The 23,801-nt window shown below is 44.5% G+C and overlaps 1 protein-coding gene across 1 annotated transcript in view; it reads right to left on the bottom strand.

Moving 5' to 3' along the window:
- The window catches only part of VPS11 (VPS11 core subunit of CORVET and HOPS complexes), a 108,336-nt gene that overhangs the window by 68,935 nt on the left and 15,600 nt on the right, over nucleotides 1-23,801 (bottom strand). Inside the window, exons 2-10 of the mRNA XM_069224807.1 lie at nucleotides 23,402-23,550; nucleotides 19,525-19,660; nucleotides 18,850-19,013; nucleotides 11,507-11,754; nucleotides 10,017-10,221; nucleotides 9,305-9,456; nucleotides 8,859-9,045; nucleotides 8,365-8,508; nucleotides 5,087-5,269 (exon numbers count right to left, since the gene is read on the bottom strand). Coding sequence (XP_069080908.1) covers nucleotides 5,087-5,269; nucleotides 8,365-8,508; nucleotides 8,859-9,045; nucleotides 9,305-9,456; nucleotides 10,017-10,221; nucleotides 11,507-11,754; nucleotides 18,850-19,013; nucleotides 19,525-19,660; nucleotides 23,402-23,550 — 1,568 coding nt within the window. The remainder of the gene's footprint in view (nucleotides 1-5,086; nucleotides 5,270-8,364; nucleotides 8,509-8,858; nucleotides 9,046-9,304; nucleotides 9,457-10,016; nucleotides 10,222-11,506; nucleotides 11,755-18,849; nucleotides 19,014-19,524; nucleotides 19,661-23,401; nucleotides 23,551-23,801) is intronic.

The following is a 23,801-nucleotide window of genomic DNA, read 5'->3' as shown; positions in this document are numbered from 1 at the left end:
ATCCCATCAACCCATCCCATCCCATTCCAATCCAAATCCCATCCCATCCCATCAACCCATCCCATCCCAATCCAATCCAATCTAAATCCAATCCCATCCACCCATCCCATCCCATTCCAATCCAAATCCCATCCCATCCCATCCCATCCACCCATCCCATCCCATTCCAATCCAATCCAAATCCCATCCCATCCCATCAACCCATCCCATCCCAATCCAATCCAAATACCATCCCATCAACCCATCCCAATCCAATCCAATCCCCATCCCAACAACCCAATCCCATCCTCCCAACCCATCCCATCCTCCCACTCCAATCCCATCCCATCCTCCCAACCCAATCCCATCCTCCCAACCCAATCCCATCCCATCCCATCCTCCCAACCTACTCCAATCCTCCCAACCCACTCCAATCCTCCCAACCCACTCCAATCCTCCCAACCCACTCCAATCCTCCCAACCCACTCCAATCCAACCCATCACACTCCAATCCAACCCATCACACTCCAATCCAACCCATCACACTCCAATCCAACCCATCACACTCCAATCCAACCCATCACACTCCAACCCAATCCTCCCAACCTACCCCAATCCAATCCTCCCAACCTACCCCAATCCAATCCAATCCTCCCAACCTACTCCAGTCCAATCCAATCCTACCAACCTACTCCACTCCAATCCAATCCTCCCAACCTACTCCACTCCAATCCAATCCTCCCAACCTACTCCACTCCAATCCAATCCTCCCAACCTACTCCACTCCAATCCTCCCAACCTACTCCACTCCAATCCAATCCTCCCAACCTACTCCACTCCAATCCAATCCTCCCCACTCCAATCCAAAACAATCCGCCCCACTCCAATCCAAAACAATCTGCCCCACTCCAATCCAAAACAATCTGCCCCACTCCAATCCAAAACAATCTGCCCCACTCCAATCCAAAACAATCTGCCCCACTCCAATCCAAAACAATCTGCCCCACTCCAATCCAAAACAATCTGCCCCACTCCAATCCAAAACAATCTGCCCCACTCCAATCCAAAACAATCTGCCCCACTCCAATCCAAAACAACCTGCCCAACCCCCCTCCAATCCAAAACAACCCTGCCCAACCCCCCTCCAATCCAAAACAACCTGCCCAACCCCCCTCCAATCCAAAACAACCTGCCCCCCTCCTATCCAAAACAACCTGCCCCCCTCCAATCCAAAACAACCTGCCCCACTCCAATCCAAAACAAGCCGCCCCACTCCAATCCAAAACAAGCCGCCCCACTCCAATCCAAAACAAGCCGCCCCACTCCAATCCAAAACAAGCCGCCCCACTCCAATCCAAAACAAGCCGCCCCACTCCAATCCAAAACAAGCCGCCCCACTCCAATCCAAAACAAGCCGCCCCACTCCAATCCAAAACAAGCCGCCCCACCCCATCAACCCATCCCATCCCATTCCAATCCAAATCCCATCCCATCCCATCAACCCATCCCATCCCAATCCAATCCAATCTAAATCCAATCCCATCCACCCATCCCATCCCATTCCAATCCAATCCAAATCCCATCCCATCCCATCCACCCATCCCATCCCATTCCAATCCAATCCAAATCCCATCCCATCCCATCCCATCAACCCATCCCATCCCAATCCAATCCAAATACCATCCCATCAACCCATCCCAATCCAATCCAATCCCCATCCCAACAACCCAATCCCATCCTCCCAACCCATCCCATCCTCCCACTCCAATCCCATCCCATCCTCCCAACCCAATCCCATCCTCCCAACCCAATCCCATCCCATCCCATCCTCCCAACCTACTCCAATCCTCCCAACCCACTCCAATCCTCCCAACCCACTCCAATCCTCCCAACCCATCACACTCCAATCCAACCCATCACACTCCAATCCAACCCATCACACTCCAATCCAACCCATCACACTCCAATCCAACCCATCACACTCCAACCCAATCCTCCCAACCTACCCCAATCCAATCCTCCCAACCTACCCCAATCCAATCCAATCCTCCCAACCTACCACACTCCAATCCAATCCTCCCAACCTACTCCACTCCAATCCAATCCTCCCAACCTACTCCACTCCAATCCAATCCTCCCAACCTACTCCACTCCAATCCAATCCTCCCAACCTACTCCACTCCAATCCAATCCTCCCAACCTACTCCACTCCAATCCAATCCTCCCAACCTACTCCACTCCAATCCAATCCTCCCCACTCCAATCCAAAACAATCCGCCCCACTCCAATCCAAAACAATCCGCCCCACTCCAATCCAAAACAATCCGCCCCACTCCAATCCAAAACAATCTGCCCCACTCCAATCCAAAACAATCTGCCCCACTCCAATCCAAAACAATCTGCCCCACTCCAATCCAAAACAATCTGCCCCACTCCAATCCAAAACAATCTGCCCCACTCCAATCCAAAACAATCTGCCCTCCTCCAATCCAAAACAATCTGCCCCCCTCCAATCCAAAACAATCTGCCCCCCTCCAATCCAAAACAATCTGCCCCCCTCCAATCCAAAACAACCTGCCCCCCTCCAATCCAAAACAACCTGCCCCCCTCCAATCCAAAACAACCTGCCCCCCTCCAATCCAAAACAACCTGCCCAACCCCCCTCCAATCCAAAACAACCCTGCCCAACCCCCCTCCAATCCAAAACAACCTGCCCAACCCCCCTCCTATCCAAAACAACCTGCCCCCCTCCAATCCAAAACAACCTGCCCCCCTCCAATCCAAAACAACCTGCCCCCCTCCAATCCAAAACAACCTGCCCCCCTCCAATCCAAAACAAGCCGCCCCACTCCAATCCAAAACAAGCCGCCCCACTCCAATCCAAAACAAGCCGCCCCACTCCAATCCAAAACAAGCCGCCCCACTCCAATCCAAAACAAGCCGCCCCACTCCAATCCAAAACAAGCCGCCCCACTCCAATCCAAAACAAGCCGCCCCACTCCAATCCAAAACAAGCCGCCCCACTCCAATCCAAAACAAGCCGCCCCACTCCAATCCAAAACAAGCCGCCCCACTCCAATCCAAAACAAGCCGCCCCACTCCAATCCAAAACAAGCCGCCCCACTCCAATCCAAAACAAGCCGCCCCACTCCAATCCAAAACAAGCCGCCCCACTCCAATCCAAAACAAGCCGCCCCACTCCAATCTGTTCCACTCCAAACCTAAAATACACCTCACCCCAAACCAATACACCCCACTCCACCCCAATTCACCACACTTCAATGCACCCCACTACCATTCGATAAGCCCCACTCCAAGCCGAAACAACCTGCGCCACTCCATTCCATTTTAAGCGACCCTAATCCAATCAGCCCCACTCCAATCCAAAACAATCTGCCCCACTCCAACCTAATCCGCCCCATTCCAACCCAATCTGCCCCATTCCAACCCAATCTGCCCCATTCCAACCCAATCCAACCCAATCCGCCTCACTCCAATCTAGTCCACCACACACTAATCCAAACCACCCACACCAATCCAATCCACCACAGACCACCCAAAATCCAGTTCAGTCAAATCTACCCTACCCCAATCCAATACACCCCGCCCCACCTGACCCCACCCCAATCCAGTCCAGTCCAATCCAATCCAATCCACCCCAACCTACTTCAATCAGATCCGATCCAATCCACCCCAAACCACCCCACCACAATCCACCCACTTCGATCAAGTCCACTGCTACCCAATACACCTCACTACTATCCAATCCACCAACACCACCCCAATTCATATCACTCCAAATCAATCCACTTTAATCCACCCCACTCCAGTCCATAATCCACTTTACTCCAGTCTACACCTCTTTAATCAATTCACCCACCCCAATCCAATCCACCCACAGCAACCCACTCCTATCCAATAAACCCCACCCAATCCACCCCACCGAACTCAATCCAATCCCCCACTCAATCCAACCCATCCCAATCTACCTCATTCAATCTAGTCCATCCTACTCAATCCAACCCACCCTAATTTACCTGACCCTAATCCACACCACTTAATCCAGTCCACCCTAATCAATCCAGTTCACCCCATGCCATTCCAACTCAAAGCAATCCACCCCTTCCAGCCCGCTTTACTCCATTTCAATCCACACCACCCCAATCTACCCCACTCTACCCCATTACAATCAAATCCACCCCACCCCGATTCAGTCTACCACACTCCAATACAGCCCAATCCATCCATCCATCCATCCAAACCCACTCCCACCATACTCCAATCCAATCCACCAAATGTCAATCCAATTCAACCCACTACAATCCATACACACCATCCCAGCTAAATCCACCCCACTCAAATCCAATCCATCCATCCATCCATCCCAATCCAGTCCAGTCCATCCATCCATCCCACTGCATCCCACCACACACCAATCCAATTCACCCCATTTCAATCCACCCCACTCTATCCCAATCCAATCCATTCCAGTCCACCTCACTCCAATCCATCCACCCCACCCCAATCCAATCACCCCACCCCACTCAATCCATTTACCCCTACTCCAATCCAATCCACCCCAGTCCAGTTAAATATAATCCACTCCACATCACCCACCCTAATCAATCCATCCCACTGGAATCCACCCCAATTCTATCCAACCCACTTCAATATTTCAATCCAACCCACCCCACACCAATCCAATCCACCCCAAACCAATCCACCCCACACCAATCCACCCCACACCAATCCACCACCCCACTGTACTCCAATCCAAATCCACCCCACTACCTCAATGCACTCCAACCCACTCCACCCTAGGACACTCTATGCTGCTGAACAACTGAACTCTACTCAACTCTATGACACTCTACCCCCCCCTCCCCACTCCACACTACAACCCTCTACTCCAAACCACTAACTTTAAGCCATGCTGAACAGCAGCCACACTGGTGTACAGCATGGCAAAACACATTGCCAAAGCCAAAAGCTCTTGTGTAGTGGAGACCTACTGGCTTTGCTAACGCTTGTCAAAAAAATGGTTCAGCTGTCTGTTTTCACATGGAACCCACCCAGGCACCCCGTTGACAATATGGATGTGCCTTACCCTTTTTCCTTCAGTTCTTCCAGAGGTTTCGCCATCGGACTGGTAATCAGTGCACAACACTTTCAGCAGCTGAGTCGTCTCATTTGGCACCTGCCCCATGAGAATCTTTCCGTAGCGCTTCATGTTGCTCTCTGCTTGAGCAAAAGGCAGCTTACCAATATACCGCAGGCCCTCCTGGTAATTCTGCAAAAACGAGATGGTGTGAAACGGACTGCAGGAAGCAGAGAACATTAACGAGGAAACGTATACCACTTGGACGTGAGACGTCAAATGTGGCTCACTATGAATGGTAACGGAATGGAAGATCAGCCCAGGAGCCACTAGGCGCCTGGGCACTTCTAAATCTACAATCAATTATATATTAGTGGCATATGGCTATAAAGGCGCCTGGCTGTAAGATCTACGGGACTATGACCCCGATTGTGACAAATCTCACCTTTGGGCACGACAACTTGTGTTTGTATCAGAGATGGTAAAGGAAATGTTTTAATTGCCTCAGAAATCAGGCTATATCATAGATTAGCACCTAGAGCAGAACATTAGGCGCTGGCAAGCCAATAAAACACCCCCTTGTGGGTCACTGCTACTCTTGCCCATAGAGTATACCATGACGATCAGCATCCAAAGTTCCTCTTGTTTGCTCTCTCCTGGAGGCACTGTAATGTAGAAGTATATCTCTTCATTTCTGCGCAGCGCCCCTTCCTCTCCAGGTGCTACTGCAGGAAGGACCGGGACTCTCCCTTTCTGCGATGGGATGCCAGCTCCACCTGTGTCCTCGATGGTAGAAAGTCTGCAGCAGCGGAAGTAAACAAACATATGTATCGACTTCTCTGGCTGAGCAGGACAGCTTTCAGCAAAGCTACAGGTAGAGCAGGCATCCCCTGGCAGGGACAGGGGAATGGCTTTTCTTTCAGCTGCAGCAACTGGACAGAACTAAAGCTGCACAGAAAAGGAAAGGCTGTTTCTCCTTCACCACTCTGCTGTGCGGAACAGTGCCTCCTTGCCCGCACCTGCGCGGCATTAGAGGCTGTCAATTACTCTTTCCTCATTGTGGCCCTTTGTCTGGATTCAGAATTGTAGGGGCACAACAGTTAATGCCGACAAGGTGAGCAATAACGCTTAACGGATTATACAAGATATACTCTGGAGGAGTTGTTCAGCGTGCGCATGATAAAACAAGTCAGACAGCTGGCCACGACTGAAGGGTGTCACTATTTGATACATGAATTACCTGAGATAATTCCAGCTCTCTCTTCGCCTTATCACGAGGTGCAGAGTCCGAGCTTTATAGAGTATAAAACAAGGAGGATGGAGAAAACTTCTACTTTGGTCAACAAAACAAAAAAACATAGCAAGCAGGCCTGGTAAAAAAAAATGGAAGCACACATTTGGAACAGGAAACCGAAGATCCTACGCCAGTGCAACGAGGCCCCTTTTGTACTCGTGTTGCTAAAGAAACTTGGATAAAGATGCTGAAAGATTCAGTGTCAACTGGGTAAAGGGGATGTTAATGTATTTCGATCCTTTGTATAAAAAGGTCAACAAGGTCATCAGAGCAAACAAACATCCGGAGTTCCATTCACACTATTGGGGAGGAGATATCTTGACGCAGCACGTCATCCAAAGGTTACAAGGCGGAGGGAGCAGATAATCAGGTGTGCCAACTGTACATGTGACTATGGGAAAGTGTGTGGTGCACAGAAATCAAAATATTGGTGGTGGGGGCGGCGGGGGGTGGGGAATTTGGCAAGTCAGCATCCTCGCAGTGTTTTGACATCTCTGAATACTATACTTTGAAAAAGGCAAACTGAGAAAAATTATGTTTATCGTATGGAGTGGTTTCAGTAAGGTCATTCCCAAGGCAGTTTAGTGACAGTATTGTTGGGGGCCTGTCACAAAGGGTCTTCAATGAGAAAAGCGGACCCTGATAGAGATGCATAATCTATACATTTATGATTCTCCTCAAGCACAGCTTATTTATGGTTAACGATAACAATGCCACCAAATGTTTAAGCCTAAAATATGATAATAACATGTCCAAATTGTTATAAAAATTGGATTAAAAAAAACAAATAAAAAAAAAAAAACAGGCCAGACAAAAAAACTCGGGAATCCGGAAACAATCATTATATTAAAATTGAAAGGGATAGCCACTGCATTATATACTTCCAGAAATAAGGATGCAGGTATTTTGTAAAACAAAGCTGGGTATGTACATTCAACGGTTTATCAATTTTTGATTAGGGGTGTCACAATGGCAGACAACTTATGGACTTATTTGTTCCAACATCATAGGAAGTGTCAGTTCTTGCCTGTTACAAGATATAATGCATGAGCTATTTGTCTCCTCCTCGGAATGCAACATAAGACTTATTGAATCCAATATTTGTTAAAACAAGTAGTGCATGGACTGGAGCGAATGGTGCTTTTCTCTTAAGATTAAAAAATATTGGTTACTGTCTTTTAGGACATTTTTAGCTTTATGAATTTGTAGGAACTTTTCTGTGATATATATACCATAAAATAAACATAATGACTATGGGTGCTCTAGTCACAAAGCTTTTCTACCTATAACCACCACAGCTTAGCAGCTTAGCACATGACCTGCCCAGGACAACATGAATGCTGATGCTCTGCAAATTCGTTTCCCTCATTTAACCATACCTTAGTGAACGACCTCCCTAAACATGAATGCTGAGGCTCTTGACAGAACAGTCTCCCTCTTTCCTAAATACCTTACCACATAACCAGACAACATGAATGCTGATGCTCTACACGGTACATTGGGTGTCTCTCTCTCCGCCATCCCACAGCTCATGACACTTGCCCTGATGCCATTAACATAAGTAGTCTACCTGGTACAAAAGTCTGCTTCCTCTCCAAGATACCTTATCATGTGACCCAAAGATATCTTGAATGCTCGTACTTTATCAAGTACCTGGTAACCCTCTTATCCAATGCTTCAGAATTTGGTGGTCCTCAGCCAGGTGCAAGATTGTCTTCTCAATTTACTGCTACCCAGACACTGTCCACGTCCCTGCTCTGCCTAGATCATAGTTTCCTGCCCACAGTACCAAAACGCCATGAAGGGTAGTGCTCTAAGTAAAAAAAACAAAAAAAACCTTCATCTCATGGTAGAAGCCTAGAGCGGTATCTTTGGATGTCATGAATGGTGATGGACTGCCAAGAACAAGGTCTTCATCTCTCTCCAATGTGTTGGCACTGGGCCATAAGATACCAGGAACTGTGGAACGTTTTCCAAGCCTAAGTCCCCTTACCTTGATATCTTCCAGCTGGATTTTCAGGTACCACTCATGGTGTGCATGCTTCTCAGCCAAGTACAGAGCATGTGTGTAATATCCTGCCTGCCGCAGCACCTTTATCGCCGTCTCCACATCAAAGTGCACTTCGCTCTCACTGGTCTGAAGACAACAGGAGCAATGGTTTGTGAGTAGTGGCATCATAAAGAAGAACTAGGAATATAAAACATGCCTTATTCTCTAAACTCAAAGGTTATTAAAACAATTAGCATCAGGACTTGTCCCATTCCAAGTGATCAATCAAGTGCCAACTTGCCCTGCCTTTCAGATGCTCTCTGAGTGGCCTACAGTTCAACTTCATATTTCACCATTATTTTTTTCTTCCTCTTGGTTTAAAGATTACCCTACTTTATAGTCGTGGTGGTAATGCAGGATGTATGCAGGTAGACCTGAAGTAGCTCACGGACAGATGCTTATTCGAAACGTCCTTCTCCCAGCACCCAGTTTCTCACCTTAATGAACTCCTCCAGCTTGGCACTGTCCTTGAGCTTAGTATAGCAGTTAAGTAGCAGTGTGGTATGGTCAGCATTAGCAAGAGACTGGAGGTGCAGTGCCTGCAGGTACGCCGTAAGATTGTGGATGCGCTGTGCGTCTAGAAACTTCCGGATCACATAAGAAGGTTCCAGCTTCCCAATGGTTCTTCCAATAGAAGGCAGAAAAAAGGGTGATATAAAACGTCACACAAGAAATGAAATAACAAGCCACTGAAAGTCTTGAGACAGGGGTAAGTCAACACATAAGGAGACAGCAAGCCCAGACCCAATCACTGAAAGTGTATTAAAATTCAGAACTGCAACCGGGAGTCAACCTAAAACAGATACTGTGGCAGCCTCACCGGTTCTACTCATTAGTGTCTACTTCTGACCATGGGTTACTTCCATTCCACCATCACCTTTACCTGATGTACTGCTGGATGGCCCCATCGTGGTCACCTTTGTTGTACAGATGGTCTCCATATTGCCTGAAGATCTCAGATAGGCCATCGCTGTCTAGATGCTGACTCTTAGCAAGGTTGATGGCCATCACAAACAAGTTTTTCTTGAAAAGCATCTGCAAAGGCCAATGTAATAAAGGTAAAAGATCAAGGGTTTATAAATGCACAAGGACAGCAACCTTCATAAATTCTATTCCAGAATCCCTCTTTCTCCTAATAGCATTCTGCGCTAGTGTCCTGGTACAGCCCAACCTATAAACGCTTAACTTTTAATCACTCAAGGAGTATGATAAAAGGGAAATGTCGCAGAAAAATTAAAGAAAATGTCTTTTTTTTATACAGTGGAAGAATCAGCTATTGTTCTGTCTCCTTTACATTTTTAATTTCAAAGTATTCAGGGACTCAAAAGCAGAAATGCCTCAAAATGTAGCAATCTGAAAATCTGATTGTGATGTAAAAAGACTTATAGCAATAGAGGAATACAAAAAAAAAAAAAACTGACCTTACATAATGTAAATCTCCTTCTACCTTAAAAAATCTGTATTCAGAAATAGTCAGTGTCAAATCTGGCAAAGCACAACTTTCAAAAGTCAATAGCAGGTGGTGTCAGCATCAACTGCAGCGAGAAAGCAAGACTTGACATGCACTCTGACATTAAAGGGAGCGAAGGCCTTGCCTCTAACTTGGTCTGTGTGTCCTTCTCCTGTAGCACATGAACCTTGCCGTCCCTGGTCAGCACATAAAGCGACCCCCACTCAGCCAGCACATCGATCACATCCTCAAAGACAGTGCTGTAGGCGATGAATTTATTGTATAGATCGTAGATGGTCAGCGTTTGCTTGTCTGAATTCTGAACATCTGTTCTTCCTGCAAACTCTGACCTAGACGCCAAGGAAATAGAATTGGCATTCAGCATGACATTGACATTCAAGCCACGAGTTTTTAACCCTGAAACCATAAAACAGCAGATCTTTTGTAGCATATAGATATAACAGGCAGAGAACTGGATCTGCAGGTGCTCAGGCTGGCCTCCCAAGACACTACAGACGCTGTTTGGAATTTGACGCTACAGAATAAAACAATACAGAAAAAAATTAAGGATTTAATCATTTCAAACTGTTTTCGAATCCGAAACATCAACACTTAAGGTCAGACACAGAATGCATCAGTGGCTGCATGCATGCAGACCACATTAGGAAGGTGGAGAACTTCAATTCCAAGCAAGGGCCAAAGTACATTGTAGGACAAAAGTGCTTTGCTCGAGATTATTTGATTCCCTCAATACCTAAGGACTGTACTCTTGCATCGATGTTCTAAAGATGAATCACAATCTAGCTACTTGTTGCATGTTAACTGGCCCCTTTCCCGCTTCAGTGCTCTTGCTGAGTTCATAGAGGAGTCTGCTACCCAAAGTGAGGTCATTCTCTGCAATTGTGCCATGGTTATTCAACTAAATAGCCATGCATGGTTTTTACCTAATGGCTTTAAAGCGTTCTGGTCTGGCAGCACATCTGAGCTGCAATAGTAAATATGTGTTATGCTGCTACTCCAAGTGATGCCTAGAATAATGTCTAATGGTTTAATTTCCACATAAGCACTGCAGTTTCCTGCCATGGCTCTATCTTCTTGCCACATTAGCTAGCTGAGAATACACTGCAGCTGCTAAATCGCTTATCAATCACTCCGAGTTTGGCGCAGATACTGGGTTTTGAATTAAAATTACATTTCATTTTCACTGTACAGTTCTTGTGTATTTCTTCTGTTACCTTGTTTCAAGTCGCACGGCAGTTCCTGTCCAGAAACACTGTATTAGTCTTTTATTTACCAATGTCTAGCTACAGCTACCAGTTAATTGCATACAGATGTTGGAGAGGTCCCCTATTTTCACCAACTTTCCAGCAATACTTGCCATTAAACACTGCCTGGTTTTCTGATGCACCTATCTAAAATGTCCTGAGTTTAAAAAAAATTCGACCACACTTTTGTTTTTAGATGTTAACACATAAAAAAAGTTTAGTTTTCTTGTTCTCTGGAAGTTTGTATTTCGCTCCTTAATTCTAAAATGTGCAGCTTTTTGGATAACCTAATCCAAACCAAAACGAAAGCAAAAGTACCACTGAAAGTTCCTAATACACACATACAAATGAGATCAGAAAGGGTTCTTACTTGGGGGAAACCTTGTTGTCCTTGGACACAACAACAAGATAGCCTCGATACCACTGCACAATCAGCTTCTGTCCTTCAAAAGCAAAGCAAGGCCCTCGCTCATCCGGCTGATACAGGTAAACACACTCGTTGCCAGCCACTACAAATTGCATGTCCTGTGAGGGATCACTGAGGACTGAACATCGCAGACCACACCCATGCGTGTCCAGCTCCATGCGGGGGTAATCCTTCACCGACAGCTCGTATGACTAGGAGAGTACAAAGAGATTATGTGAGATTACAAACAGGTGACAGCACACTTTGGTCATACCCATTCCGCTCACCTTTATCAAAAAGCTCAATTTACAATATATTGCAACCGAGACAGGCCAAATTTAACATTGGAAAACAAAATCGGCTACTACTGCTCCCCAAAGTTTTTAGAACCACAACCCAATTATTAGAACAAAAGTTTGTGACCCACCTAGCTTTAATGGGCATTACACAGGTGATTTTTTAGTGTAACTAAAGCATAGTGTAGTTGTGCACTGTCATTTACAGACAACACATTTTCTACTGAAATGGGCACTAGATTTGCACAGTTATGCCGTTTTATTGCTAAAACTATATTGCACATAATTATTAACGTTTGGAAATCAGGTTTCAGTGAATATTATCGTTTGTGCATTGTACTGATTTGTTTTAATCCTATTGAAATATTTTTTTGCATCACACTTCATGTAGGGAAGTACCCTCTTTCTTGGCCTGGATACCGCCCTTTTCTGCCTGTAGTCAGTGTGTTGGATTTTGTTCACTGCGATCCTGCTAACCCGGACCCCAGTGAATATGCTCTCTCCCTTCTAACTTGGTTACTTGTACCATTTTCACCCCACATTTGGCATACTGGTGCCCCCATGTAAGTCTCTAGTATATGGTACCCAGGGCATTTGGGTACCAGGGGATCCCCCATAGGCTGCAGCATGTATTATGCCACCCATGGGCAGCCCATGCAAAGCGTATCTGGAGGCCTGCCATTGCAGCCTCCGTGAAAGGGTGTAGGCACCCTTTTCACAACAGGTCACTGCAAGTCACCCCTATGGCAAGCCCACCTAGCCCAGAGGGCAGGGTGCAAGTACCTGTGTGGGAGGGCACCCCTGCACTAGCAGAGGTGCCCCCACAAACTCCAGATCCATTTTCCTGGACTTCATGAGTGCTGGGACACCATTTTATGCATGCACTGGACCTATGGTTGCTAGGGTGACCACTCCCCTGTCCATCACCACCACAGGGGTGTTACCCAGAGCTCCTCCAGAGGGTCCCTGAGCGCTGCTATCTTGAATCCAAGTTTGGCAGGGACCTCTGGGAGCATCTGAGGGGCCAGGTCAGGCAGGTGGTGACAGCCCTCTCCTGATAGGCGGTCACCTGGCTAGTCGACCTATCCCCCTTTAGGAGCGATTTAGGGTCTCTCTCTTGGGTGGGTTCTCAGATTTGGTTTGCAAGATTCCAGAAGGACTCCTCTGCAATGTCTACTTTGACTTCTAGCCACTGGAACTATGACTAGACCCTCCAGGAACTGAAAATCCGCATCCATAAACGAAGACTCTGCTTGCAACATTATTTCCACCGCTCCTTCTAGCTTCTGCAACATTTCCCCGGCTGTGCATCTTGTGAGGCCGGCAAGTCTTCAGTCTGCACAAGAAGGAAGAAGGAATCTCCCTTGGAGTGAAGGAGTCACTCCCCTGCATCCGCAGGTACTAACTGCAACGACGACTGGCTGTGTGGATCTCCTCTCATCCTGAGCTGCACGGACACTGCATCAAGGGTGGTGGTCCATAGTAGTCCCCTTGGTCCTCTCTGCCAGCTGTCCAACTTTGGTGGCGGTAAGCCTTTGCCCTCCCACACAGGACAGTGCCCCCGTGCACTGCGTCTTTTGCAGCTACCAAGGTTTGTTTGCATCTCCTCCAAGGGATCTTCAGGCTCCATGATGTAGCACCAGCCCCCAGCACTCCTTCCTGCGATGCATAGCCCTCTGCGTGCTTCTCCTGCGGCATGGGACCCTTCTCCAGTTGTGCAGAGTGGGCTCCTCTGGGACTCCTGGTTCCTAATTCAGTGGGTCTCCTTTGGGGGCTTCCTCTTCTTCTAGGGACACTCTGGCTTGCTGAGGGTTCACCCTTGGACTTCCCCCGTGGGCTGAGTCTTCCTGGACCATGCTAGTCCCCGGCAACTCTACTTTTGCTTCACCGCAACTTCTGTCTTTGCCAAGGCTTATTGGTGGCTCTTCCCTGCCACTGACCGACTGCAATCATCCATCCGGAGTGGGTTATCGATTGCATCCTCCAGGAACTCTTCACCTGCTCCAGGGCTGCATTCCTGACCATCTGCGTCCTACCGTCGGCCAACTCCTGCATCCACAGCTAGCTGGGTGGGTAGTAGCTCCTGCTCCCCCTGAACTCTTCTGTGACTTTTGGACTTGGTCGTCTTCTTCCACAGGTCTTCCTCTTCAGGAATCCACTTCTGGTTTCTTGCAGTCTTGTTTGGGTGTTGCATTTTCTTCTTTTCCTTTCTGGGTGGTTTGGGGAAAATCCAGTGACTTACTCCTTTCTTCTTGGTCACTGGGGAGCACTGTGGTACTTACCTTTGGGGTTTTCTAGTACCCCCAGCTCCCCACTACACAATCCACTTACCTGGGCGACGGTCCCGTGTTCGCATTCCATTTTTCAGTGTATGGTTTGGGCTCCCGCTAGGGTCACTACTGTCTATTTGCATTTGCACGGTTTTAGATCACTTTTTATATCTATTGCTGATAACTAGTGTAGATACTTAGTGTGTTTACTTACCTTCTATTAGAGTGTTGCCTATCTAGTGTTTTGGTACTGTGTTACTGTAATAAAGACCCTTTATTTTCGTAACACTGAGTGTTTTCTTTCATGTGTGTAAGTGGTGTGTGACTACAGTGGTACTGCATGAGCTTTGCATGCCTCCTAGATAAGTTTAGTTTAGTTTAAGGAATTTATAGAGCGCATGGCTACCCGAATGCTTCCCAGCGCTGAAAGGTAGGTCACAACCCAAACCATAAACCTAGGAGATTACCTATACTGAAAATAAGAATGTCTTCAATTTCTTACAAAAAGAGAATTCAGACTGTTCTTGGCGGAGTTCCAATGGAAGGGAATTCCAAAGGTAAGCAGCTTTAACTGAAAAGGAATTACCTCCCTATGGAGTTTTCATGAAACGGGGAGTATAAGCCAACGAAGCAGTGGAGGATCTAAGTGGCCTTGCAGGGACATAAAATGACATACATTGCCTGAGGAATCTTGGATCCTTATTAAGAAGAGCTTTATGGGTCATACATATGGCCTTAAGATTAATCCATTGCTTTACAGGAAGCCAATCAAGAGAGGTTAGTGAAGGTTTGGCCAACAGATGTCTGGGAGAGTTCTTAAGCAAACATGCAGCAGTGTTTTGCACAACCTGCAAGCTCCTTATCACATGACTGGGAGAACTAAGAAAAAGGGAGTTGCCATAATCCAAGTGAGACAGTATTATAGCCTGAATGAGGAGTCTTCTGGCAAGAAAAGGTAAGATATTAAAGATTTTCATCATAGTTCTTAATAGGCCGAAGCAGGATGCAGCAAGCTTTTTTGAATGATGGTCGATCGTGAGGTGAGGATCTAGCCAAAAGCCTCAGCTCTTTATATTTTCTTTAGGGGGCAGAAGATTTTTTAAGACGTCCAGAGATGACGCCGTGGATTTGAGGAGGGCATGGTTGCCAAAGATCTTTACTTCCGACTTTTCATCGTTAAGTTTGAGTTTAGACAAACAGGATGAGAAGTTAGATTGAGCAGTATTTCCAGAATTTGAAAGCAAAACTACTAACTGAGTATCATCAGCATATTATATCAGGGAGAGGATATGAGGTTCCACAATTTTGGCCAAAGGAGACAGGTAAATATTAAAAAGAGTAGGGCTCAGCGAGGAGCCCTGCGGAACACCGCATGTGAGAGAACATATTAGAAACAAATGAAGGATCAAGAACTTGAAAGGTTCTGTCTTCCAAAATGAGGAGAACCAACTCAGTGTAGTACCTTCCATTCCTATAGCAGAGAAACTTTGAAGAAGAGTATTATGATCTACAGTATCAAATGCAGCGCTAAAATCTAATAAGGTGATGGCTGCATGTCCACTGTGATCTAGTAACTGGCAGGCATTTTCCATAACAGCTAGTAGAGCTGACTCTGTACTACGCTGTGGTCTAAATCCCATTTGAGAGGTGTGTAGAAGTTCACGATCTTTAAGGAAATATGTTAGCTGGTTATTGATGTACTTTTCCATTATTTTAGCCAAGATAGGGAGAAGGGCACTAGGTCTATAATTGCTCAACAGCGTAGGGACGAGTTAAGTTTTTTTCAATAAAGGTTTAACGACAGCATGTTTCAGACGCTGAGGTACAAAACCAGAAATTAAGGATTGATTAAGAATGTTTTTTAGTATAGAAGAGATTATATTGGGGGCCAAAGCTAGTATATGGGGTGGAGCGGGATTTAGAGGGGGGATCCCGATTTTATGGTGTTCAAGTAATTGATAACAAGAGCCTCAGTCACAGGCTGAAAAGAAGGGAGAGAAACTGTTGGGGCTTGAGGATTGTTATGTGGTGTCAATCTATTTCTTGTCAAGGAGAGGAGGGAAACGTAGAATAGATATCAATGATCTTTTGAAAGAAGCCTGCTAAATTGTTGCTATGGATAATGGAGGCCTCTCTGGGAATATCAGTAGAAGGGGCTAGATTAAGTTCTTTGAAGATCATAAAGATCTCTTTGTGGGAGTTTGCAGATTCTTCTATTCTGGAACTATAAAATGTAGCTTGAGCAGATTTAGGGGGTTATTACAACTTTGGAGGAGGTGTTAATCCGTCCCAAATGTGACGGATATACCACCAGCCGTACTACGAGTTCCATAGGATATAATGGACTCGTAATACGGCTGGTGGTATATCCGCCATTTTACCATCACTTTTGGGACGGATTAACACTTCCTCCAAAGTTGTAATAACCCCCTTAATCCCAACATGAAAAGCTCTGATTGCTTCCCTATATTGCATCTTAGAGGTGATGCTATAATCTATTCTCCACCTTCTTTCTAATTTCTTCCACTTTTTTTCTGTTTGAGCAATTGAGGTGTAAACCAGGGTTTGGTCTTGTGATTAGTCCTTCTAACAACCGTCTTAGCAGGAAGTAGAGTGTTTAAAGAGGTAGAGATCCAAACGTTTTCTACAGGGCCCATACTGGACTCATCATGGATGGATAACGAAAGATGGAAAGTGTCCTGCCAATCTCTAGGGTCCAGTTTTGACCATTGTTGGGAGGTTGACTTTATAGATTGATAGGAGGGAAAAAGGACACGAGGTAATGTAATTACCAATAGGTAATGATCTGTCCAAATCAAAGGGAGAGGAGTAAGGGGAAGTAAATCTAGAAGATTATTGAAAACTAAATCAATAGTATGGCATTTGATACAAGTAGGTCATTTAATAAGCTGAGCGAGATCTAATAAGGCCAAGTTGGAAAGTAGGGATTTAGTAGAAAAGCAATGTTTGTCATCTACATGAACATTGAAATCACCAAGAATGGTGAAATTAGGGCTTTTACAAGAAATACCAGCTACAAAATCTGGTACGTCTGTAGAAATCTCCCATAAGGGCCGGCAGGGCGGTAAGTGATTATCCCAGAAAAAGTGAAAGTAGCATTGAGGGTTAGGGGAAAAAACAGACTTTCACAGTCGTGAATATCTAACGGGTTGGTAGAACATTTAATGGAATTCTTGTGGATAATAGCAATCCCTCCACCCCTGGCGTGAGGTCTATCTAGTCGGTTGATTGACTAGTCCTGGGGTAGAGACATTACCACTTCAGGAGAAGAATCTTCATTAAGCCAAGTTTCAGTTAGAAACAGGGTATCTGGAAGATGTTCTTCTAATAATGAAAGACTATGTAAACTGTGCGCTGATAAAGAGCGACAGTTGACCAGTAGAAATTTACCAAGGTAATCTTTAATGTTGTTAGGAGGTGGTGACAGATCAGGAAGAGGGATCCAAGTACAGTTATTGCATGCCAAGTTCGGGAAATCAGGAGAAGTAATAGAATGAGCTAGGTTCAAAGAAGAATTATTACAGACTAACATCTGTTGACGTGAGTAGACTAACCTTTTGGAGTCAGTGCAAAAGCATGCCTGGCCTCTGGTCTCTGCCGGGCTTGACTTAGGAACGCCCGCTGCGCTCCCCCGGCGCGTGGGGCAGTTTATATACAGCATCAAATGGTAGAGACTAACAACTAAACTACCTACCAATATTGCGGAAAGAAAAGAAAAGAAAGCATCAGAGAGAGGAAAAAATGGATGCAATACAATGCAGAAAAGGGACAGGAAAGGCGAGGAGGGGAGACAATTGTATAATGTACAGGCGTTAAGAAAAATATTACAGTTTAAGGCAGATAAGGTCTAATGGCATCGATAAATTTAAGTGGTAAAGAAGCTAAAAAGACTGCCGTATGCCTCTGAACGTGGGTGAAGGCAGTATGAGATAAAACAATATAGCAGCAATAAAAACAGTAAAATACCGAAATATCGGGAAAACTCCTAAAAATCATATATATTCAATAAGCGCCGTGGCTGTTCGTCCACAGCTACCTCTAGAGGGCCTGGCTTCTAGACACTGTCTACACTACACTAATAGGGGATACCTGGACCTGATAATAGGTTTAAGTACCTCAGGTACCCACCACACACCAGGCCAGATTCATACCCTTCAGAATTACAAAAAAAAACAGTGCTTAATTTTTGCTTTCCTAACTGCTGAATGTGTAATGTTCATTTACAGGTATTGACATTTTATGTTACAAAAACAATGAAATCCTCCAGCCTTTCCTTTCACGCAGTCTGTACCCCAGCAGGATTGTCATTTTTCATTTTAATTTTCTTTTTCTGACCGGAAAGTGAGGACTTTCTGAACACCAATCCCCATATTAAAAACAAGCAGCAAGTTAGTCAGAAGATATAGCCTGGCACTGGACCTCTGTCTTTGAAGCTCAGAAAACGTCACAAGATAAATACAGAATTTAAAGGCATCTTACTTATTGCTTGGACTTTCCCAACCCCCAGAATAAATTAATTAATTAATTTAAAAACAAAAAAAAAAAAAAAAAAAGCTTACAACCCACCAGTAGCCGCAACCCACAGTTTGGGAAATGTTTTGGACACTTCATCCCCAAATCCCAACCCAAAGAAACCAGATATACATTCCTACTGAAGTGTCACACTTTAGTACATGCTAGGATAGGGTGTGAACACTGTTTTAGTACATTATTACCTTACCAGCACATCTTCTGTGGTAACAACAAACAAGTGGGTAGTTTTGCCAGCCTGCCGAAAGGCCAGACCGGTGACAGGGTGACTGCCCTTATGTAGGATCTGTGTTTTGCTGTGCCTGTCCCGTGTGATGTCCCCTTTTGTGAGGACAACACTGCCATCTGTGAAGCCTGATGAACGACAGGAACAAAAGAAATATAACCGTCATTTCACACACTGTTTAAGCTACTGAGCTGGGATGCTCTGCAGTATGGACTCTAGAAATGTTATACAACACACTAGAATAATAAAATATGGATCAACTAAAGAGCTTTTGAGTTAATGGGAAAAGCATGAAGTAACGAATTCAGTGGATGCTTGGCTCACTAAATCTATACTGTTCCAAAAATGTTCCACCCTATTTCAATTAGATCAAAGGCTTTTTTACAATACAGACAACATATTTTAATTTGGCAGGACTAAGTGTGCCCCTGTCTTCCCTCTATGTTCTATGATTTCTGATACTTTCGTGAAATGAGCAAAGTAGTTCCTACTGAAGAATAATAGGATGGAAAATGCAAAATGGCATAGGAAGCAAATGAAGACATGGCAGAGAAAGGCAAGAAGGAGCTGACAAGACAGCAGACAAGACAGAAGGCTTCCCTCAGGAAAAAGTGAATAAGTGAAGGATTCCAACCGCACCGATAGCCATAAAGTTCAGGTTCTCATGGACGCTGATGCACGATACCACCGTGGGCTTGTTTCCTGGGATTGCTGGAAATATTCTGGTGCACAGTGGGTTCCCACCATCTCGTTTCTCCAGATTCCACACCTTCACCTACAGCCAACGGATGAGCAGTTAAAACAGCTATGGCATTCAGAAAGCAGATATCAGGTATCCCTGCGGAATGTTAAGACCATTGATATACACCTTGCAATGAACAAAACATGCACAAAATGGGTTCCCTTATTATTTAATAATATATTCCTCATAGATGTGTTATAAAAACACAGCAACATTCCTATGTAACATACGTTTGAGACTTTTGACGGTCACTTTGAGTAATGTGTTTAACTCGCCACATCTTACCTGGTCAGACAACTAACTTCTGCTTCACCCTTTTCATCCCATCTTCTCAAGGCTTTTGCTCTTTAAAGCTTTGTCATCATTTGGGGACATATGATTACCTACTGGTATTCTCCATCCTAACTAGTTTTCCAATACTAGGTTCTTACAGTTGTTTTATTTTGCTCCCACTTAAATATTCTTTAAGTCCAATGACCTGTGAGGCTACTGTAGTGTGGTTACACTTTATAAAAACAACTAAATAAAATTTAAAAAAAATAAACCTAACCACGATTCCTTCAGATTACTTACTTTAACCCTCACACTCACTACTTTCCAAGACAATTTTCCATTCCATTAGCCATGCATAAGGTAATCTACAGATAGTGCACCTCACGTCCGTACTCCCAAATAAAGCTGTAAAAAAACACTAGGTAGGAACCCAACTGTTGTGTGTGAACAATGGCCTTGTTAGTCTACTACTTATCCAGAAGCAGAGCAAGAACTGGTATCCTGGATCAACCACTTTGGTGACTTGATGTGACCATATACAAAGTGCAACCCTCCTGACCTTTGCATGTAGTCCCTGGGGAAAGGCAGCACCGGGCTGCTGTTTAGTTGACTGAACTCTAACAATTAGAAAGATCATTTTTAAAGACATTTTGCAAAAAAGATGTAAAAATATAATAAAGCCTCTTCAAAAATACAAAGTATATTTTATTAACAAGCAGAAGAGTTTAACCTTAGCCCATCTGATTATATCACTGCTTTGACAGGCATTTATTAAACATGATAATTTTCAAACATGTACTTAGAAACATTTATGCATTGCCTTGCCCTACAACAATGCCATTAGTGAACCAATGACCAAGTCATTTGCCATGGGCACCAGCTGGGTTCTATTATACATAGAACAACTTTGCAGTTTATTCAGTCAAACACAAGAGGAGGTTTTGTACAGCACATATCCAAAGCTCATGTATTTTAAGGCACTCTTATATGCGACAGTAAAGAAAAAGGAGTCCAAGTAAAATAAAACAACTGACAACAGCCAGAATTGGTCCCGGCTTTTCAGGTTTCACATTTCCCATTTCAGCCACTGAATATGTTCACTTTCCCTCTCTCCTTTAACATCAAAAACAATGCTGTCTCTTTAATTCTTGGTGCATGAGGTTACAGTATGGGTGGCAGACAGAAGCCATAAGGGCGTTTGGTTCCATTTTGTGATAAGGATCCAAGAGAATGGAGAGGTGAGCCAGAGCCAAGCATTGGCTCGAGCCTTCAATGGTTCACCCACCTCTATTATATAATGACAATTAAAGGGACAAAGACCTAGAAGAATAGTATTTGGCCATCAACAAAGAAATTAGTGAAGCATGTGTACCAACAGCACAGTGCAGGATACTTTTTTCCAGACTCAATTTCTCAGTACATCATATTTTAGTGAGTGGACTATGGATGTTCTCTCGCCATGGGTAGAATAAAATGGGCTAAAGTCCTGCTTTCTTATCACATACTTACTACCAGTGTTATGTTTGATTTAACTTTTCCCCATCTCTGAAATACCAGAGATATATGTTTAGGAAGTGATTACCCAAGAACACACAATCTGTCACAGAGGGAGGCCTTGATTAATAAACAACATGCTTTCTTGTTTCATAGTTCCCATCTTGCTCACTATACAACAACAATGGTGCAAGTGGTTCTCATGGTGAGACTCTGGGACTACACACACCAAAGAAATTACACTGTATTGTGTAACCCGCCCTGAATTTATATACAGAGCTCCCCGCAAGAATATGTCCTTGAAGTGGTAAAACCAAGGTTAAATTTCAAGTCTCCAACTGCCATTTCTAAACGTTTCCCACTGTCCATGTCTAATGGTGGAGGTTGGGTATTTTTGTCCACCCACCTCAGTGAATTGAACACCTTGTTGGCGTCTCTTTGTAGAGATTTTTTTTTTTTTTTTTTTAATAGCACTCACTACCTTAGCTGAGTCTGTTTCTATGCTCTCTCATGCTTGCACATAAGAGATTAAGTTACTACCTTTATACGTGTGGCTTGCCAAAGTTGGCAAGACCAATCACAGAAGGCTTACCCCACGGTGTGGCAGAAGGGTAGTGTCTCAGATAGAGCATCAACAAGACGGTCATGTTACTGACTCTTGTAGACATCGCAGGCTTAATTTAGAAGGCATTATGGCATGAAACCATGAAAATAACTCCACGACTCACTGTCCACACCATGAGCATGCTTCGCTTCCCCGATGTCCACATTTCTCCCTGTTGACATCAATGAGGCCCTCGGTCATGCTACAAACCATACCTTTTGGCCCCTTGGTAAATGTTTGAGAGTCCTCATGATTTGTATTACTGGTTCATCACCTGTGGTCCCAGGACCCCAGGGGGTTCGCAAGGACGATTCAGAGGGTTTGCGGCTGTGTCTTAAAATTATTAAATTAAAATTAATAAAGTTTACACAATAAAAGAAGCAAAACTGAAAAATTGAAAACGTTATCCATATTTGATTGGAAATAAAATATATGAAAAAAAGTTTTAAAAAATAATAATATTTGAGCATTTGTTTGGTGTATACATTTTTGTATTTTTTGTGTATTCTTTTGAGGTTCAAATCATACAAAATGCTTAGGCCATACAAAATGCTGCCTTCCAATAATGACTGTTGGGGACTCTGGATTCAAATAACCATTCAGCGAGGCTCCACAGAAGTCAAAAGGTTAAGAATCACTGCTCTGTATTAAGGAAATGACCTTCAGATTTAACTGCCGTCTTGTTTCCTTCGTCTGAGCTGTGCATCTGGAATGAGTGCATAAGACAGCAATTTCTCCGTTTGTATCCTAGAAAGCATACGATTTACACAAAACTAAGTAGGCAATGCACATCCCAATAATGTATACTGAGCCAGTAAATTGTAACCTCATCCTTGGTTTGCTCTGCTGACCAAAGTCCTAACTCCTTAAGAACGTCACAAACTGTAGACTTCAAACAAAAATATATAAATTCCACACATCAGTAAATTTGCCTCTGCTCAGATGAGCTCAGGATTTGTTTCTGAAAACACTTGTCGGATGACCTCAAGTACTCCTAGTCATCTGAAAGGGTGGTAGTGGCACAAGTCACCCAGCAGCATCACCAAGAGCCCATCACCTTAAACTCGGCCTCCCTAGATCCCCTTTGATCTTCCGCAACACTTGTTAAGACCTTAATGTCTGGGTAACTCTTCTCTGATAAACAGATGGGGTTTCATTGTCTTAACATGGAGCATGACAGTTTTGCAACCCTCTCCTGGTCACCACTACCATTCATATCACAGATGACTTAGACACAATACTGATGCCCTGGAGCTGACAAAACCCTGTAGATCTTTTATCTGTATGAGCCCTTTCACCTTCCTGAGTACGAGAAATTATACATGTAATGTGAGGTTTTATTTAAAAAAAAAAAAAAAGGGCTCCAATGCCACAAGACCGGAATAAAACAAGGACCCACTCACCAGAGGGTTGATGCCTTCCTCGTCTTCACCCACCGACACCAGAATACTATGCTGCTTCAGCTGAAACAGGTGTGTCACCCTCAACTTGTACGCCTGGAAGGAGGTGATCTGCAGAGATCTCGGCAAGAACCAGATGTTCCCTTCCATATGTATTGCACAGTTAAGAATCAGACACAGATTTTGGAATGTTAAAGCACAAAAAACATCCAACCCAAAAGATCTTGGCTGCTTCAGCAATTATTTAAAATGCTCTGTAATAAAAACAATTCAACTCTTTGGCAAGATAATTCTTTGTGTAAAATATTAAGTTCAATATATATAACAGCCTAGAGTAGATGCTGTCTGAGGCGAGTTTCCAAATTAAATCAAGAAACATGGCGCATTTTTGAGTTCACCACAT

This window comes from Pleurodeles waltl, chromosome 3_1 (genome assembly GCF_031143425.1).
Source record: "Pleurodeles waltl isolate 20211129_DDA chromosome 3_1, aPleWal1.hap1.20221129, whole genome shotgun sequence".
In the NCBI taxonomy this organism is placed as follows: domain Eukaryota; kingdom Metazoa; phylum Chordata; class Amphibia; order Caudata; family Salamandridae; genus Pleurodeles; species Pleurodeles waltl.
Note: the sequence above shows the minus strand (reverse complement) of the source record. Positions and strands in the feature narration are given on the sequence as shown.